Source organism: Haliaeetus leucocephalus, unplaced genomic scaffold (assembly GCF_000737465.1).
Source record: "Haliaeetus leucocephalus isolate CR32 unplaced genomic scaffold, Haliaeetus_leucocephalus-4.0 Scaffold656, whole genome shotgun sequence".
Lineage (NCBI taxonomy): Eukaryota > Metazoa > Chordata > Aves > Accipitriformes > Accipitridae > Haliaeetus > Haliaeetus leucocephalus.
The window spans coordinates 12,753,959-12,773,868 of record NW_010973092.1 but is presented as its reverse complement, the minus strand read 5'-3'; the positions used below and the strand labels follow the sequence as shown (position 1 = coordinate 12,773,868).

Here is a 19,910-nt window from a genome sequence, read left to right as displayed (position 1 = left end):
CGAGAGCCCTCCGAATCCCTCTGCAGCCCCGCAGTGCACAGCCCACACACTCTGTCTTGCAATGAACACATTGTGGTACTCAGTGAAGGATGGGGGTTGTGAGGTGCGGGGTTTGAATTCACTGGGACCCCAAACTGCCAACCAGCAGGACTTTGTCCTGTAGCCTGTGTGAGACACACTCAGCTTCCAGGGCTCCTGCAGAGCTGGGTGCTGCTGAGCTTGCACAGGGGCAGGCTTTGACTGGGTTCTAGTAAAAGGCAGACACCCCAGCATTTTCTGAGCTGCTAAAACACAACCGCAAGTATCTCTCCCCGCAGAGAGCCATTGAAGTGCCCCAGCAGGGTCAAGACGTTTGGGGAAGTTCATCCTTTGCCTTTCATTAGTTCAGCAGACGCAGCAGTGGCTGGTGGGGCTACAAAGGCAGAAGCTGAGAAGGGACAATGGGCGTCATGATCCCTTTGCTAGAGAAGACGGAGTAGGCAGCCTCCCTCAAGGTGCTCCCCGTGGGGTCAAGCTGTTCCCCTCAGACCAAACAACAGGCCAAAATGCATACATGACTTCTGCGCTCTCCCAACTCTTTCCTGAACACACTTCTGGAGAAACTGTGCATGCCAACACTTCTCTGTTACCTACAGACCCTTTTTTTTTTGAGCACCCTAAGGATTTCTGGACGCTTCTCTTGCCTCCTCCCTTTTTAAACAGTTAATCCATCAGATATTTCAAATGCAAAGCGAAACCAATCCTTTACGAAAACTCTGGAGAAGCAGTCTTTCTAGTGACTCCAGGCATTTAGCAGCATCCGAGAAACACTCACCTTAGTACATGAGTCGATCCATTTATTGTGGTGGTGGAACAGGGGACCGTCTGCCCCAAGATGGAAGGCCTTCGGTATCGCTCATCACCACAGCACAGGATGATGAGGAAGGCACGTCTGAAAGACTTGTTCAGGAAGGCGTAGAGGAAAGGGTTCAACCCTGAATTGATGTAGCCCAGCCACAGGAAAGCCGTCCACAGCTTTCCCGGCACCGTGTAGTTTATGAAAGGGTCCACTATGTTTGTGATAAAGAAGGGAGCCCAGCACAGGCAGAAGCACCCCATGATGATGCACAGGGTCTTGGCAGCTTTGGTCTCAGTCTTCATGCGGTGGGTGCTGTGCTGGTCCGGGTGGTGCTGCCGGCCGTCGGTGGGGGCCCCCGCGCGCTGCAGCACCCGGATCTGTCGGGCGTGCTCCCTGGCCGTGACATAGATGCGGTAGTAGGCCAGCACCATCAGGAGGAAGGGAATGTAGAAGGCCACCACGGAGCAGGTAATGGCGTATGGCTTGTTGACCATGAAGATGCAGTAAGTGGAGTTGGAAGCCTTGTTGAACTGCCTTTGCTGAATCTGGGGCGGGGGGAGGAAGGACAAGGACAAAGAAGGAAAGAAGCTCAGCACCGCTCCTCCGACAGCAGCAGTCTGTTTGCCAGGACACCTCACCACCGCTTTCCAATTCTCCTCCCTCCCCTCTCCCAGCCGCGGTACCTCCCTTGCCCACCGCTGCCTCTCCCGCCTGTGCTCACACCGTGGGCTCTCAGGCCCTGCTGGTCCCCAGGTCTGCAGGATCAGCCCGCGTTGCAGCTCCGGCTTCCTAGAGCATGCCTCAACCCGGCCAGGGAAAATCAGCCTAGGTCCCCAGTTCTGACACAGCGAAGGGGGATAACTTCTCTTCGTGCCATGCGTTTTTTTCAGTGCTCACTGCTCTGTTCATCAGGGCGTGGGTTTACAGCAAGGATGCACAAGTTTCACCCAGCCGAGTCCCACAGGGGTATTAGAGAAGGACCAGATGGACAGGGAAGGGACTGGGCTGCAGCATCTGGGGGCAGCTCCAGGCTGGGGGTGACACCGAGCTTCCCAGGCACTGGGGCTGTGGGCAGCAGCCCAGGCAGAAGTCTGCAGGTTGAGTCTGTAGGCTGTGATCTAGTCAGTGACTTGTGATGGAAACAGAGCGAGCAGAGAAGAAAGGCGTCTTGCATGTGAGTTTGGGGAGCAGGGGGCATAACTGGGACAGACGGGATTTCTCTGAGGCTATTCTTGCTACAAAAAAATATCACTGCAGGTTCATCAGGCCCATAATTTTTGGTGTTTATTTCAGCAGGAGAATAACCCCGTCTCCTATTTAAAACTATAATACCAAAATTATTTAATTGGGCACGTAAGGAAGTTTTCCTCTAAAGTAATCTATGAAGCATTCTCACTAGGTGGTGTTTGAACCCTGCACTACCTCTCAGCATGCAGCTACTGAAACTGGCATGGTGAACTCCAGCAAGTTACAGGGAAGGACAGGGCTCGCACTGGTGTTTAGAAAAGCTGGTATGGACAGCTGGGTGTTGAGCCTTTTCTGAAAAGGCGGGGGCAAGAAATTAGTGGAAGAAACCAGATAGCTGACATGGTTTGTTAAATAAACAAAATGCACCTCCCTTTTCTACCAGCTGCATGTCCTAAAGATGCTTGTCTGGAAGCAATTTTGGCTTTATCACCTTGTCTAGAGGCTTGGCAGCTTGCACCTGTTAGTCTCCACAAGCCAAAAAGTATTCATAGCTCCTTGACTGAGACTTGGCATAGAAGATGCCACAACTCTTTAAACAAGCTATTCTAAATAAGGTGTTTTCACAGTTTGCCATTTTTAATTCCTGCATCTCCACATTGGAAGGAGAACAGATTTGCAGCTCTTAACATCTTGTCCTGTAGACGGGATCCTGCAAGTGAAGCCAGACTGCAGTGGGGAAAATTGACTTGCATGGGGAAATTTCACCTTCTCCCCCATTTCAAGGCTCGCACCAAGACAGGGGATATTGATGGGACTGGCCCAAAGCACCATCCCTTCTGGGGATGTCTGGGTTTCCTGGCTCTCCAAACATCGCTAGCACGGCAAGGAGGGACCCTCGGGCTGAGCCGGCAGTGGCCAGCACTTCCCTGAGAGCTGCAGAGGCCAAGGGGAACCGAGGACTCCTGAGGTGCCCATCAGGAGCCAGCTGGAGCTCGGCGTGTTTTCAAAGTACTACTCACTGAACTGATTAGTAGATGCGGGTAAAATCCTCTCCCAGAGCCACCACTGTCTTTGTGACAGTCCTTCCAGGACAGAGTCATTTCAAACCCCCTTAAGGACATCCTCCAGAAATTCAGCAGCCCCTCTGCACTGATAACAAGAAGTTTCTCCTTGAGCTTCTCTTGCCTTCTTTTCTCTGAATATTGCTTTTTAAAGAATATACAGCACCGAATATATTTGATACCAGGTTGGTGTACCTCCTTTGCTACTCACCAGATCAATGATGCCAATGCTATTCCAGCCTTGCATGATAGGAAGGAAAGAAATAAATGTTGGGATTACCCAGCACCCTCCAAGCATTACAGCAATGCGCAGTGGAGTCATCTTGTTCCTGTAAACCAGAGGCTGGCAGCAGATAGCATAGTACCTGCAAGGAGAAAAGCGAGAGAACAACCGTCATCAAAGGAGACTTCCAAGTCTTCTAAAAATAAAACTGTAAAGCATTTTCTCCCGCTTGTTTCTCCTGCCTTTCCAAACAGAAAAAAAAAATGAGTCTATAGCCTATTTCCATTGACTGCCTCTCACACAAGGAGCTCAGGATGTTTTCACAGCATGAGTAAATAAGGTTTCATAGTGCCTTGCAGGGGAAAGCCAGTATTTTCTGTTTTCCAGCTAGGGAAAATGAGGCACAGACTAATGCTGTGGTTTGCCTGAGGTTGCAGAGCAAGGGAGTGACTTCATATTCAGCCCTCCTCTCCCTCTGCACTTAGTCACTAAGCTGTCTGCACCCTCCTTACCGCGGTGAATGAGTACACCTTCCTTCCATGTAGCCATAACTGAGTAACTGTTGGGGTTTTCCTAACTGCAATGGACATTTATTTTGACAAGACTGCAAAAGCTGTTATTGCAAATTAACAAAGTGTTTCAAAGCTGTGAAAATGTCAGTAAAATGAAGTGTGTTTTCCCATAACGAAGCTCCCTTTCTACCTCCCAGGAATCAGCCTTTTGCCTGGCCAGGCTTTAACCTTCTGCCACGAGGACAGGGCAACCATCTGCATGGGGCTTCTAGTCTTTTCACCATCAGGAGGACGTGCCCTGCGCTCTCCTTTCTCCTCCTGATCCATCCAATATATTCATAGTACAACAGGTTCCTGCTCTTAAAATAACAAGTAGCTATAATCTAAAAAAGTCTTCTCAAAGAGATAAGAACTCTTTCTCTTTGTTTGGCCCCTGTGCTACCCACCTGCTAGCGGATTTCTAGATCAGGAAGGTATATCAAACCTAAAACTGGAAACCTCATTGCTCTGAAATTAATATATGCCCATAAGCATAGCAGATCAGCAACCATATCATCCTACTGCAGATTTTTGGTGGTCCTGACCTGACAGTCTGTGTCAGGTTCCCAATGAAATATTTTTGATCTCTAGATTTTTGGATGTCAGCACACTTTGTAGAAATAGTACTGATGTCCCCATAGCTGTGACAGGGAACTGGGGTCCAGAGACACAAGAAGTGCCCATAAATTCTCAGGTCTTCTGAATAACTGAATGTATCATTCAGCTATGTGCCTGATGAATACATTTTCTTAGTGAATGAATAATGATTATCTGGTAGATGTAGTTTCCAGATTTGGCAAGCACAGAAATTATGCAATATGGTGCCCCCATAGGATAAGAGCATTGCATTGAAGAAGTGGCCACAGTTTCAATAACTATTTATAAAGGGAATGAATAATCTGTCAGAGATTTTTTTGAGTCAAGCCTCAACATCAAGGTATAATATGTATCTAGAGCGAGCCTCACTGCTGAATGCCTATAAAAGTTGATTTTATGAGGTTAGCAGAATCATGAGAGACATTAAATTAGCAAACACACACTAAAGCTGGACCATAACCTGAGGAGATGCCTGTGAGAATTTCTAAGTGCCATCAGCACATTAAAATAAGACATATGTGAATGCACCCATACCCAGTTTATGTGTATGCATTAGAGAGATGTCCTTAAGGTGTGCAATTTATTTCATCAAGATTTAAGTGGGAACCAAAACTTTTGTGCTAAACAGGCACAAAAATCTAGGAATTTCCAAATTTTTTAAAGACTTTTTTAAAAAAAAGTCATGTGGAGTCAACTGAATTGCTTTATTTTGATAAAATCAGATTATATTTTCCACACAAAGGGTTGAAATAATATCAAAGTGTCAAAAGAAAACATTTTTTATAAGTCTCTTTGAAACAAGATTCAAAATGTCACAGGGGAAAAACGTTGAAACAAGCATTCAACTATTTCAATTTGATAATTTCTACATTCTCTTCTGGTTTCACATGTGCATGAAAATCAGCTTGTTCCTCTGAAAAGTTTCACTTTCAAAGAAATGGTATATTTGACAGTAACTGTTCTTTAGAGCATTGGGTGAAATGTTCCTCTCATGGAGCTCATGCTAAGAGCCATGGCAGTCAGTGGGTCTGATTCCTGTCCCCACTAACATGGTCCTCACATCCCTCCCACGAGGGACGAGGAGAAGCTGAATAATTTACAGGAATAGGATTTACTTAGTTTTGGTGTTTGCCTTCACTGGATCGTGAGTTGAACAAGTGAGGGTATCCAGCCTCGAAGATATGCAAACCTCAACTGATTAAGGCCCTGAGTGACCTAATTAAAGGAAGACAGATTTAAGTTTGAGTTTGGCCCTGTTTTGAGAGGAGGGCTGGATTAGAGACCTCCAGAGGTCCTTTCCAACCTACATTTTTCTGAGTCTGTCAGACAATGAGGACCATTATGGTCAGATTTCAATATCTTAATGATTTCAGAGGATAGACTAAATATTTCCGTTGTTCCTAGGATAACTACCTTCCTCATGACAGCCACAATGTGTTTGTGTAACCTTGTCCTTTGTTGTTAGAGCTTATTGCTTTTGGATTTCCCCCTGCTCTCCTGATTTCCTTCCCCCAGGTAATAAACTGACCTTTGAATTCAAACAGGTATTTTCGGTAATGTTTTTGACTGCTTATTAGGACAGATGGTGCTTCTGTTGGCATTATGTGCAACGGCTCTTCTGACTCTAAACACAAGGGAGATATATCTGGCATATTTAATTGTTTACTATCTGAGAGGCACCTACTGGAAAGTGCTACCCAGTGCTGGACATCAAAGGATTCCTGTAACATGCCTGATGGCAAGTTACTGCAAGTCACAAGAGACTACATTTATTTGCAGAAAAGGCAGAAGAAGAAATTCAATAAATAAATGGGAAAGAACAGCCAAGACACCAGCTACCATTTCACAAGTTGAATAAGCAAACAGAAAAGGAAAATCACGATACATTGCTAATTAACTAGAGCAGGAAAACAATTCTTCCAGGCAGTTTGAGTTATTACATTTCTGTACTTCTATCTCTGCTGCAGCTGACAGCATTACACTGACTTGTACACGCTACTGAAGGCCATTAGAGTAAAAATTATGCCTGTAAAAATGACATCTTAAGCTCTCATATTTCTTCCCTCCCAGTGATTCAGCAGCAATTCTCCTCCACTTACATGTCAAAAGATTATATATATTTTTTTTTTTTTTTTGCTAACTGCTGCTACCATGACTTCCCCTGTGTTCAGAAAGTCGAGCTGGGTTCCTCCTGCCCTATGCTGTTATCGGTAACAGGGTTCCACAATTGGAGTGTGGGTGACAATTTTGCTGATTGCGAGGGAGGCAGAGAAGCACACCATCCACTTTTCCACAGCTCAGCAGGATTTCCATTCGGTGGCCCCAAGAGTCAGATAATAGAAATCTGTGTATGCTAACAGAAGTCATTGAAGTCACACCGATTTTTTGCAGTAGCTGGTGATTTGATGTATGTGATGGTTTGGGCATTTAAGCAGCTATTTATTCACTGAGAGAAAAGTAATTATATCTCTAAGATTATCAATAGTTTTAGTCAAAAGCTGAAATAAAAACATTTTCTTATTCTACATTTCTGCTTCCTTTCAAGCTAAAGCTGTTTTCCTGTGCTCCTAAAGAATATCTATTATGTACCAGTATGACAGTGTGATGGATTAATATAAAATGTAATACATACACATGATTAATATGATGTCCAGGTTTAATTACATATTAATTCTTACTATTATCAGTCAAGACCCACGTTTCTGCAGTTTCTTGAAAATGTTAACTTCCCTGTTACCTACAGCAGAGCAGATGATGTGAAACACATGCTCTCCCCTGCCTGTGTTACACCATTCTTCGCTGAAGGGGAAATACAAGAATCCCTTCCTGGAGCTTTAGATCTTCCAAGTAGCTCCATAAAGCAAAGGTTATTATAATACTTTTCCTTTCCCATATCAGACATTTGCCACATGAATGAATCAAGTGCTAACATTTTACAGATGGCTCAAAAGAAGAAATCCATAGCTCCTATGGCCTTACTTACGGCTTTTATGGCCACTGCAGGTATGTCCGGCTACCGAGGGTTTGCGACCTGCCCAGCGTCACTTGGTCACTCCGTGGAACAGTGCAGTGGCCAAGGAACATGAATGTGATGCTTCCTGGTCTTCCAGTGGAAGTTCCAGCGATACAGATGTGGGGGGACCAATTAGTGCCAAGTGGATCAATTCCCAAAGTGGACCTCATGTGTTATGAACACTCTCCCAGCACCTCCGAGGGGATGCAGGTGCACCTCTATTATGTTCATGAAAGCTATTAAAAATGCTGAAGGTTCAGTGACTCAGTGCCCCAGTCTGCAGGGCAATCTCCTCCCTATTCCTACACGCATCACCAGCAGGAGCTGCCGCAGTCACTCATATACACAGTGTCCACGACCTGTAAGAGCAAAATGTTTTATCCTTTCCCAACAGGACTGGCATTTTGCCTGTTGGCGAGCTCTTTACAGTCAGTGCTACGTGTAAAAGCAGAAAGCAGATATAAATGCCTGATGAACTGTATATCAGCAACACATTGGTACCTAATAGCCTTCAGCACTTTGGGTAGAGAAGACATAATATCACATTCCTCAGTGGCAGGATCATGGACAGCTTGCCTAATGTTAAGCTTGTGTATATGTGAAGATAGGAAAGGGCAGAGAAGAGGGAAGCTGTGAAGCCAAAGAGAAAATAGAAAATGAACCTCAGTTGTATTCTTGCCTTGTACAACTGAATGCTGAATCTGCTGTGGTGGCCCAAGGCTTCTGTGGAAATGTAAGTGCTGTAAAACATGGGTGTTTGCTGTTGCCATTTTGCCTGTATGAAAGATCCCATGCATATATGCACACACATGTATGCACACTCCTTGTATCATACCCTGCCTTTCCTCCAGGAAAAAAGAATAGAAAAAAAAGATTCTTGAAAAGCACATCAATTTTTAAGTGATGACACCTGTAGATATTACAAGTTTATAGCTTCTAGGTTCTTGTAGACAAGAAAGGAAAGACTGAGACTGAGAAACAGCATTGCATTTCAACACACTAGTGACCTAGATCTGACAGCAGCATAATTTAGCTGTGGTCCATGGCAAGGACAGCTATTTGTGGTAGTGACTGTCTGCATACTCATCAAGCACGAACACAATGAGACTCCATTTGTGACCGGGATCCGTGGTTAGGACTGAAATCAAAGCTCCAAGAATCTACATGACCAGCTGGGCCAATAACGTTAACATACACCAGTTTCTGTGGTTCAACAGAAGCAAGCAGTGATACAGCAGCCAGCACATCTGGCTACCCATCAGCCTGGACATTCAAGGGCCTCCTCAAGCCCACGGCAGTGGAAAACCTGCCCTGGACACATCTCCAGAGAGCAGTCCTGGAGTCCTCAGCTCCCGCCTCAGGATCAGTGATGCTCTAACCACACTGCTGCTCTTTCCTTGCCTTCTGCGCATTACAGAAATATAATTACTTAGCTGCATTAGGTAATTCCTTGCCCTTGGAGAAAAATTAAAGTATCTCCCTGGTTTGCAATACAATTTTGTTTGAGCTACGGGTATGTAGACACTACCCTGCAAGAAGCTCCTTGGATATCACAGACAGACAAATACACACCCACCTTTACTAAACAGACTGGTTCTGTGGGTGGCCCACATTTAAAACCATTTGGTGTCATGTGCATGTATTATATACATACCATATGTTTTATCATCACTGGGGCCAAAATGAGCCAGGGAAAATTTACTGAATATTCATACTGAATAATTTTTTACCCCCCTTAAATAATCCAGAAAAAAGAAGAGAAGAGGGTGGGATAACTGTGGGTGCTATTAGCTGTCTCCCAAAGTTAGGGTGCAACAACCATGCCCATACAGGCTCTGTGCCTGTATGTGTCTGCTGAAGCACGTCTTAAACACCAAAGTGGGAATGATCTGTTTGTGAGTTCCTAAGGAAAGAGAGGCCAAAGAAAAGCAAAAGCAGACAGCCAGACTGGGCGAGCTGCCACCGCAGGGGACTCTGCTCTTATCCTGACAGCCAGGAGGAGGCTGAGCCCGGCCGAGGGGCTCCGGGGGCTGCCTGCCCGGGCAGCCAGCTCATGCTGAAGACACTGAACTGCACTGATGGAAAACTCTTGCAGGCAACAGGAATGTTTATTTCAGAAGCGAGATGCTGCTTCTCCTTGTGGGACACAAGTTATATATAAGGATTTGGCTAGTTTGGAAGATCCCCTTAGTCTTTTTGGAGCTCTACTCTGGTGCACTCCACAAAACCCACAACTGAGCGTGGTTTTGCACGCTCCTCCTCTCCCTCAGTGAATCCAGACTGGGCCAGAGTCTTCAGCTGAACCCTGACCAAGTGATGAAGTCTAACGAGCTAGAATCTCAATTTATTTGTGCCTGCATGAAATTAAAACAGCACTACTGGCTTTGCTGATATTTCAGTGAAACCAGATTCTGGCCTCTGCATAACCAGATTTTTACATTTTTTGGGAGAGAACAGCTCTTTCTCTTTTCCCTTTTTCCGCTGAGCAAATAAGCTATGGTGTCTGACAGTGCCAAATAAAATAAAGTTATGCATTGCTGGTCCAGAAAAAAAATTGTCCTAAAATGATTATATCTAACAAAATTAAATTCTTATTAGAAAAACAACGGCCTGCTGGTGTTGAGATAATTACACTGAGAAAAATGCTAAAGAGAACAGTTAATTGGAACTGGATAAATTTAGCTAGTAATACAAACAAATGTATGTTGCCAAACGGAGATAGAGGGCTTCTTCATGGTCCCCGTGTGGGTCGGTGTGTGTGGAGGGTTATTGGCAGCAACAGTGGCAAAATAAATTACCATATTTTTAGAGGGTTTGTAAAGATTAATAAAGGACAGTGCATCCCTCAGGCTGTGCCGTGGCCATCTGCTCTGTTATTTTTCTTAATGCTCTCAGACCTGAATTCTGCAAATCCCGTGTTAGCTTTCTTGCCAAGCGGAGTGCCGACAGGGATAACTCCACAGTTACGTGTCGTGTCTCGCAGCCCTTGTGGAGGGTCTCCCCTTGCCCTTGCTCAGCCCCTTCCTGTGCTGCCTCTCTGTCCCTCCACCTCAGCACCTGGGAGCTGCACGAGATCAGATGCTTTTCCAGCTGAAAAGGGCACGGGGGATTTACAGCCCGGTTCAAAACTATAGCTGGAGTTTGTGTCATATAATCAGATTGCCGACCGCCTAATCATTACTTACTGATGGCTATTTAAAACCTAATAAGTCTCCCCACTAATAACCCCTCCCTGCCCCTGGCCAGCCGGCAGATGTTTCGCAGCACACTGCTGGGCACAGCGCCTTTCTCCCCGTCCTTGAGAAAGACATCCCGCGCCCGACCTCGAGCCCCACCATGGCCCAGGCATCCTTTGGCGAGCCGGGCGATCGCCCCGTGCCTCGGCTGCGTCGGCTGTAACGCTGTGCAGAAGAGACGAGCACGGAGAGCGATGCGATGCCGCGCTGGAAACGGGAGGCAGCAGGCAGGGGGGGCAGAGCCGGCGGCCCCCCAAACGTCCCCCTCTCCGGTGCCCCTCCACGTGCTCTCACGGCCGTGCACCCTCCCACCCCACGCAGGGAGAGGGTTTCTTCTCCAGACAGACTGCCACGGCAGAGCACCGGGGTTTGGGAATCTCTAAAACGCTGTCTCTCTCTCAAGGGATTGTGCTAATTTGATGTCTGAACAGTACATTAATGTTAATTAATGTTTGTAAATGGCGCGACGAGCATCTGTCACTCTGGTGCTCCAACACTCTTTGGATACATCTGTTTTGCTTTAGCCTTTATTTAGCAGTGATTATGTGGTATGTTTGAATTCCAGTAAGATTAGCGTTGAATATACAAACACACAGTTAGGTCTGTTTTGTTGCGTGTTACACAGCAAATCTGCAAATGTTTCGAACACGCCAGGCGAACAGTGTACCTAGTGCCCAGCAGAGACGTAGACTTGGAGGAAAGCTTCACGGGCTGGGACACAGCCAGGAGAGCTGGAGCAGAGAGAGAGGGTGCAGGATGCTGTGGCTGCATGAAGAGCAGAGGTGCCAGATGTGCATCTACGGCCAAGAATACAGGCATTTAGGACCTGTTTGTTTCTCTTTCGTTTTTTTTCCCCCAAGACATCGAGAAGTAACTGTATTGCAAATTGTACTGCAAATATTGGAAAAGAAAATTGCCTTTCCTGACGGGTTAACTGTATTTGGAGACTATCATAGCTTCTTGGTCTATTTATATGCAGTGCAATTATTTTTATTGCATAGGCATAAAGAATGGATATGTATGCATAAAACATGCAATAAGTAAATAATTCAAGGCTAAATCTTTCTTTTACATTAGAATACCAAAGAGATGATGCAAAGGCATAACCCAGCAACAGCAAAATTTTGATTCAGTGAGCCCTGAGATACCTTTTATACTCAGAAAAACACTTTTTCAGATAAGACTGTCTCTAAGTCTCTGCAGTAGTTTGCTCCCTGTGTCTGACTGGTAAGATCAGTTTATCCTGTGGTGATTTCTCCAGATTTTCTCAAATGCCTTTAAGAATTAAAGCCTGAATGCTTTTTCTTTTTTCTTTTGCAGACGCGCTAATGGAAATAGATACAAGATATTATCAGATAAAAGTCTTTTCAAGCAACACTTTCTGAAAATGCTGAAGAGAATGACTTTCCAAACTGAGTCCTGAGGATTAGATTAACCACCCAGTTTTCTTAAAAAACCCACAGTTGTATGCCCTGAAATAAAACAGAAGGCAGGGAATATATGAATCACAGGAAAAACACCAGCTAGAAGAAGCATACTCCCATAAAGTCTGAATGAACAGAAGGGCAACAGCTAGCAAAAATTAAATAAAACACTGTGAAGGAAGCAATGCTGTCAGTGCTCCTCCAACCCAGCTGCCAGGACGGGTGAAGCAGTGGTGATGGAGAACTGGTCGATGATGGGCTGAGTCACCCTTCCCTGCACAGAAACCCAGGCATTCATCTACCTGCTCTGACCTTCTCAGAGCCATCCACCACTTTTTCCTCATCTGTTCTGTCCTCTTAACACTGTTTGGGAGTCAATTCTCACTGTGGAAAAAAACAACCCCAAACCAACCAAAATTGTCACAGAAATTCAAGTTTCTGCCAGCAACCTTTAAAGCCTAGCTCTGAGGCTTTGCAGACAAGAAAGACATGTTGTTCTTACTCATATCAGAGTGAGTATTTTGAGCTGACCTGAAAGCTGCTTGGAGATGACTGCAGAATACCACAAAAATTAAACTGTCTGGAAGTCTTTTCAAATCTCAGCTAATGTTTGCACTGGACAAGAGAGAGATACACTTTGAAAGCCTGTAGTCCAAGTCCCAGAAGGAAAATTTGGCACAGCAGTTGGGAATCAGGAGACTTTGCTGGCCTGTTAAATCCTGCTTGTGAACAGCACGTGCGGGGTACACTGCTCATTTGGGTTAGAGGATGGTTACTCTGTCAAGTCATTAATCACTATTAGACTGAGCTGTCAAGTACCCACATTTTAAATAATATGCACCAGGAACAGCACAACTTTTTGAGTTCAGCCTGCAAAAGGAAAAGGATTTTAAAAATTGGCAAAGTGCTCAAGAAATAGGTGGAATTTAGAAAATTTTTGTACTCGTATCTATTCAAATGTGACTAAAGTGTGGATATTTTCACTTTTCATCCCTAGCAGTGACATGAAGTGAGGTCGAAATTTTCTCCTTGCCCTTCTCAGGATGATCACAGACCAAGACACATCTGGAAGTGATGCTCCCAGGACAGTCACAGCAAGGGGCTGGCAGATCAGGAAGGAGAAAAAGGCAGATTTACATGGTGGGGTTTAGCCTTCTTTTGGTATGGAAAATGAATCTATTATTCTGTATCCACCACTCCATCCAAGCTGTGTTGAAAATCCATGTTGTCCTGCTTGCTGAGGATGTTTGGAACAGCATCCAAATTCATGGCTGCAGAAGGGAATTAATCTCTGTGAAGAGGACACAGGAGTGAAGTGGGACTTCAGGTGACCCACAGCATGACATGGCACAAGTGTAATATTACCCTCAATGCAGCAAGGAAGAGACCACAGCATGTCCTTAGGGATGTGGTAAGGGCCAAAATCAAAATGTCTATGTTCTCCCTGTCTTCTTCCACCCAAATGCCTCCTCTGAGAGATGGAGGGAAAGACCTCATGTTTTATTTCAATCAGAAAATGGTTTATTAAACAGGCCCAGTAGGAAAAAAAATTAATGTCCTTGGTCTTTGTGGATGTTTAGACCTGACAGTGTTGCTAGCTAAGGGGTATCAGGTTTTGGATCTGCAGGCATCAAGGTCTGCTGCTTGTGTGGGGGAAAGCAATTGCTTTTATACAATGTTTTCTGATTTACCTAATCAGGCTGCCAGAGCACGCCAGCGAGCAAGCACTGCAGAAATGTGAAATAACATATTCAGTGGTAATTCAGGAAGAAAGAAAGTCTTTTTAATAGACTGTTTGGGACACAAAATTGCTCATGAATTAGCACAGAAATTCCTGGTCAGATTAGGACCGTTTTGGTGCTCAAGAATGATGTCCAGGTGGATGTTAAACAACTTCAGTGATGGCTACAGTACCCTAGTGTTGTCCTTAAGTTGTATTTTGAAAATCATGTTAATCAGTCAGTCAATCAATCAGAGGAAGAAATACAGCTTTAAGAGAGCAAGATGACTAGGGACTGACCCACCTCCACAATATTTTCATTTACAGCGGCTCAGGAGAGCTAGTCCAGTGCTACAGGAGGCACCTTGGTCTGTCTCGAGCACCACGGTGGGTAGTCTGAACTTGACATTTGGTCCTGGGAGAACCCAGAAGCCCGTAATCTTGAGACTCAATCAGATTCATACTGAGGTGTCTGATCAAACAGAAAGTGATGAAAGCCACGCAGTTGACTTGGAATTCTCCTCTTCACATGAGACAGAGAGATCTTGGGCTTCGTCTTTCAGCTGACACTCACTGTCAGCAAACACAGACATAATTGTGCTTTCTTGTACTAGGAGAAGAAATATACCTTTTGAAACGTCTAAGATGAAATCCTGGCTTTTTTCATGTCAGTGGCAAAGCTACAAATGATTACCCATGGAGTCAAAACAGCATTCAAGATGAAATTCCACAGCAAGACTGAATGGCTAGGAGAGCTATATATGCCCTGCAGAGATTAGATGATAGAGAAAAGTTTCTATGACAAATTCAAGTGCCTTTGGAGAGGAGCAGCCTGTTTGAGGGATGTTGCTGTTAGTGCTTTGCCAGTGGTGGTGTGTGTGGTGGTCACTGCTCTAACAAGCACTCAGAGCCTTTCTGAGAAAAGAAACAAGAAAAACACAGTACCAGAGAATTACCTAAAATTTAGATCAGCTCTGCAGCTAGTCCGCAGAGGCATCATTCTTCAGCGTGAAAGCAACAAGCAAACGATAAAGGCTGCAATAATTATCCATGTCAGGCTGCATCCAGCCACCAGCTTGGAGAACCTTTTCTCTCTCTCTGCCTGAGAGCAAAGAACAGCACATGTATGGTAAACACATGTGAAAGAGAAAGAGCATTTGTGTGTCCTGAAATAATTCTCTGATATCTGCCAATTTCAGGTTTGTCAGCTGTCAAAAATTACTGCTGTGTTTCTGTATCCCAGACAGCACGGCTCTGCTCCCTCACCCCTGAACTTGCAGAGGTTTTCAACACACCCATCACTCATTAATGAATTAATTCTTGTCTTTTTTTCAAGCAATTTGACTGCAGTTTAGTCTAACATGGCCAATATTGGGGGGGATGGCAAATATTGGGGGATTTCTCTCTGTCAGTGCATTCATGACAAAAAAGTTTACAGTTATTTTCTGAAAGATTTTTTTTTTTTGCTGTGACACTTAAGATGAGTTCCAGCTCTTGGGAACTTCAAATTCAGAGCTCTAAGCACTTTATTTTGATCAGCTTGGCACCAAGATTGGTGGATGGGGTTTTTTTTAGCCAGTGTGTGTGTCATTTTTTCATTCTACTTTAAAGAATCTCTTTAATTCTGAAGAAATAGGAAGAATGTTCCTGTACCAGAAACAGGTTCAAATACACACTCAGTAAGCAGAAATCTTTAAAAGCAGGATAATTTTATCACAGAAGGCAGAGCCAATTAAATGGAACAATGCTGATATGGGACTCATTCAAGTGCAGTGCCCATCAGCCTCAGATGCCAGTGCAGGGGCTGCTGCACCTTCCCCAAACCTTCTCAGAACACATGTGGAACAAGCTTAGAGAATTAGTTTCCTCCAAAACACAGTTACAGCTCCTGCCTTCTTTCAAGACAGCCGTTCTCCCCTTTTGTGTAGTATTCTAGTGATTAAAGCATTGGCTTGGGATGGGGGAATGGAGTGGGGGTCCCCAGACTCAGCTCCCCATTTCCCTCTGTCCAAAAGAAGGGGAATCATCTGTGCATTACTGTAGGCAGCAATGTTCACCCATTGCTACGGCAGGGCTTGGTCTTGTGGGGAGAATTCAAGACTCCTTGGGCAGAGAATAAAAGAGCATAGAAGCAGGAGCAGAGCTGTAGTCCTCTACAGGTGTTCACACTCTGCTCTGGATATTTCATTTAGTACAAAATAATCTAATCCATCTCATTTTAGGGTTTTTTTAAGTTGTTGGTTTGTGGTTTTGTTTTTCATTTCCAGTTCCTTCTACTCAGCTGGGTGTTCGCAAACTCTGCCTCAGGTCTGTTCACAGAAAGAAAATCATCCTGTATAAAACTGTGATCTCTATTCTATATCCCTAATACATTAACCCTGAGCCCTGCGTTTCGACAGTGGTAGAGCCAAGGCTGCCCCCAACCCCTTCGCTACCCCCAGACAAGGCTGTCCCGGGAGCACGGGGACCGATGGGGACAGGCGGCGGGAGCAAGAGCTCGTGACGTGGCGGGGGTCTGCACGAGGGTGGCATAGGCAGGAGAAAGGGGGGAGCTTCCCTTCTGCGCACCCCACATGGGAGGTTCCTCCTCCCCTGCGGGTGTCAGAGATCGGGGCGGAAGGGCAGGGGGGAAACCAATATTTTCCCTGCATGTCCCCTTCTCTACACAACCCCCTATGTTTAATTAAGAGCCTGGAGAATCAAACTCCAACATTTTATATAACAAGGCCACATCCAGAGCGCAGTGCTTAACATGGGCTTTACTAGTAATTGGCTCAACGTGGCAATTTGTCAACTTTTTTAAGATAATGAGCTTCCAGTTGTGTTCCAGCCATCTAAACTTCCAGATGAGGAAACGCGCCGTGGCTGTTGCATGTCAGCTTCTCTCTGGATACAATACTGCGTGTGCCAGTGCCCCTCTCTCCCACAACAAAGGAGTGCTGCCCATCAGTGGAGAAGTTAATCAAGTATCTTTTGAAGTCTGGCTGGGTGCAGACTCTTTGGATGAAAGATGCTATTTAAATATCAGTTGTCATGATGATGAGAATGATTATGGTTATTTTGGCCATATTAGTAATACTAAGTAATAGTATTTTTAAAGATATTGAAATCTCCGCACAGAACTCAAATGAAAGCTCTAAATATTGCTTATTAGAATAGCCGGACAAAATGTTTTCTTCTAAGTATTTATCCTGTGAAAAATTCTTGCTATTCTGTATGGAAAGTCCTGCCATTTACCCTGAAAAACTGCAGACAACAGTAAAACAGAATTGTTTGCCATAAATTATTTAGGATTTTGGCTTCATTTTAATTTTGCAAGAAAAGTTTGAAAGAAAAGGAAGTTTTTAGGACCTCCCACAAAGCCTATGCACCCTTTTCACCAGCTTTGCCTCCTTGTTAGTAGTCACTAGTGGAGATGTGCAAATGGATGCCTTAGAAAAGCAGCCCATAAAATATGGGGGGTTGCTCTTTTTGCTCTTTCTCCATATAATCTAGTAATATATGTCACAATGTGTCATTTAGTAGTATTGGTTTTCATCCGCCAGTATGACTGCTAGCAGCAGGAAGAGCAGTTCTGATAGCACTTGAAAGATATGCCAAATATTTTTTTGACAAGAGAGAGAAAGCGAGAGAATTTAGTGTTTCAGTCCCTGGGAAGATGGGGCTCAGCACAACGCGTGAAGCCGTTCACCAGCCAAGCCGCCCCTGGCAGCGAGCAACACTTGACGTTGTAACAGAGAGAAACGTCCCTGCTCAAAAAACAGCCTGTGCACGATGCACCGTCTGCAGCAGCTGCAGGTCTTTCCTTTGGAAACATCTTTAAGGCATCTTTTCTTTACTTTAAAGAAGAAACTGTGCCATGTCTGATCAGTAATGCAAACAGAGCTGTGTGCCGCAAAGCAGCTGAGAACCCGGCTTGCTCTATTGATATAAATCTTATTCCTTTCAAAGTTTTTCTACACTGATGAGGATTCAGAGAGCTCTCTCCAAAATCAGCTACTGAGAGAGATTTATTGCTCTATAGTTTCCAGCGGGTTCGTATTTGCCCTTTGGCTACTGTTGATGAGCAACATCACTGAAGAAACTTAAAGCAACTATAATTATTCTCTATTCTCTCCTGTTCATACCTGTCCAGCGAGATACAGCACAGGTGCAGGATTGATGCTGTGGTGAGCAGAACATCGAGGGACGTTCGGACCAGGCAGAACATCTCTCCATAGATCCAGTTGTCCTGAACCAACTCAATGGCTCCAAACGGCATCACCAGCACTGACACCAGCAGGTCCGCAAAGGCAAGGGAAACAATGAAATAATTGGTCTTGATTTTCCTGCAAGGCAGATCACAAAATTAGGGTGGAATAGTTTCAGTGCAGCATCCTCTACATGTGGACAGAGATTTCAGCTTGTGTTTGGGTCTAATTTGCTCCATCACACTAAAAGGTCCTCTCTAATGTATTCCTCACTTTATAGGGTCACCCCTAGCTTGTTCCTGTTTTTACAGCTAAATATCCACCATGTTCCCTGCATAAATGCATCTTTCTGCTCACGCAGAAGAGGCAAATAGATGCTCACAGGCCTCTGCATGCGGCTCAGCCTCACAGCTTGCATTGGAGAGTTTGGGGTGGAGGAGAGGGTTTTTATTTTAGCTTGTAAATTGAGAAAATCCTTCCAGAAAGCATTGAGAAGAATCTAGACTGAAACTGTAATTTTAACTTGAAAACTACTTTTTCAACCATAACAATAAAATAGAATTAAATCCATTAAAAATCCCACGCAGAATTTGAATAGAAGCTGTTGAATATCTCGCTCCACTCCTGAGGCTGGTCTGACAACTCCCAGGGGTAGCAGCAAGCCTCAAGACAGGAGTTTTGCCTGTGACCCCCTCAAATCACTGGCAGCATTCGCCAAGCTGTGGCAGTGCAGCACAACTGCAACAGGACCTTGATCTGTGTGGTTTTCTGATGGGCTTGTTGGGAAATTTGAGATGGAAAAGGGGTAGAGGCCAAACTGCTTCTCCAAGGAATTGCTGCTTAGCTCTCTTTTTCACTGATTTATTTGTATTTTTACACTGAGCACACTAAAAACGTAGAGGATGGATACTAACATGATCCCACCACCACAGTGTAAATCCGAGTGGAGGTGCGCTGAGGCCAGTGTGAGAGTCTGATGCTGCCGTGGTGCAACGCACGGCCAGAGACACCCTCCGTCGCGGCAGTTTATGCCCTCAGCTGTGGGCAGGGGGTTTTTTAGGCAGGGATTTTCCCCTGTGCCTCCCCGCGGAAGGGCAGGCAGTGGTGGGCTGGGTGGGCTCACCTGAGCTGCCTGTCCCGGCACACAGCCACCATCACCAGCAGGTTCCCCAGGATGGCCATCAGGATAACGGCGGAGATGAAGGTGAGCAGCACAATCTTCTCCGCTACGCCGAAGCCCTCACTCGAACTGGGGAGCACGCAGAAAAAAAAGAGAAAAGAAAAGAAGCTGCAGGAGCACTGGGAGGGCATCACCCGGGCAGCACGGAGGTGCCAGGCACGGGCGCTCGTTTTGGCAAGTGCGAGCACAGCATCCCCACGCCTGCTGCAGCGAGGCAACCTTCCCACCAAGACCTTTAACAAAGACCATTCCGTATTTATGCGGAAAGCTGCGAGGCTTGCGTTCATCAGCAGAAAGGCTACAGGTGGAGGATACCCACAACATCCACGGCCACCCAGGTGTCCCAGTGGCAGAGAAGCCGACACATACGGTGGAGGAGCCCATTTCCGAGGGCTGGAGTGAACTGTGCCTGATTTCTGGAAGTCCCTTCCAAATCAGAGACTCTGGATGAAAACATTTTCATTCTCTTTTCATCCCAATAAATAATGTTATTTTCTATGCAGAAGTATTTTGGGTTTCTTTCCTTTTGTTTTTCCGTTTTTTCTCCAGGTTTTTCCTCAGGATGAGCATTTTACATCTTGAATTTTGAAATCTACATAATCTTTTCCCTTGTTCTCTCTTACCTTCACTCTGTGCCAGAGAACAAGAGGCAGTCTGGCATTTATTTTTTTTCTTTTTCACTTGGTAAC

General features: G+C 45.1%; 1 protein-coding gene across 1 annotated transcript; it reads right to left on the bottom strand.

The window, feature by feature from the left end:
- Positions 1-810: 810 nt before the first annotated feature.
- On the bottom strand, positions 811-19,470 carry HTR4 (5-hydroxytryptamine (serotonin) receptor 4, G protein-coupled). The gene is made up of 5 exons (XM_010579247.1): positions 19,421-19,470; positions 19,165-19,290; positions 17,979-18,179; positions 3,299-3,452; positions 811-1,383 (listed from the first exon to the last, which is right to left on the bottom strand). Exons 1-5 carry the CDS (start codon positions 19,468-19,470, stop codon positions 811-813), a joined length of 1,104 nt encoding a protein of 367 aa, XP_010577549.1.
- Between the last annotated feature and the right edge of the window lie 440 nt (positions 19,471-19,910).

Bases quoted from the DNA above. Each gene is read 5' to 3' on its own strand.
- HTR4 (XM_010579247.1), bottom strand. From the start codon at position 19,470: ATGGTCTTTGTTAAAGGTCTTGGTGGGAAGGTTGCCTCGCTGCAGCAG. The intron at 19,291-19,420 runs GTGGGGATGCTG...CGTGCTCCCCAG, and splicing joins GTTGCCTCGCTGCAGCAGGC to TTCGAGTGAGGGCTTCGGCG. The intron at 1,384-3,298 runs GTGAGTAGCAAA...CCCCCGCCCCAG, and splicing joins GCATTGGCATCATTGATCTG to ATTCAGCAAAGGCAGTTCAA.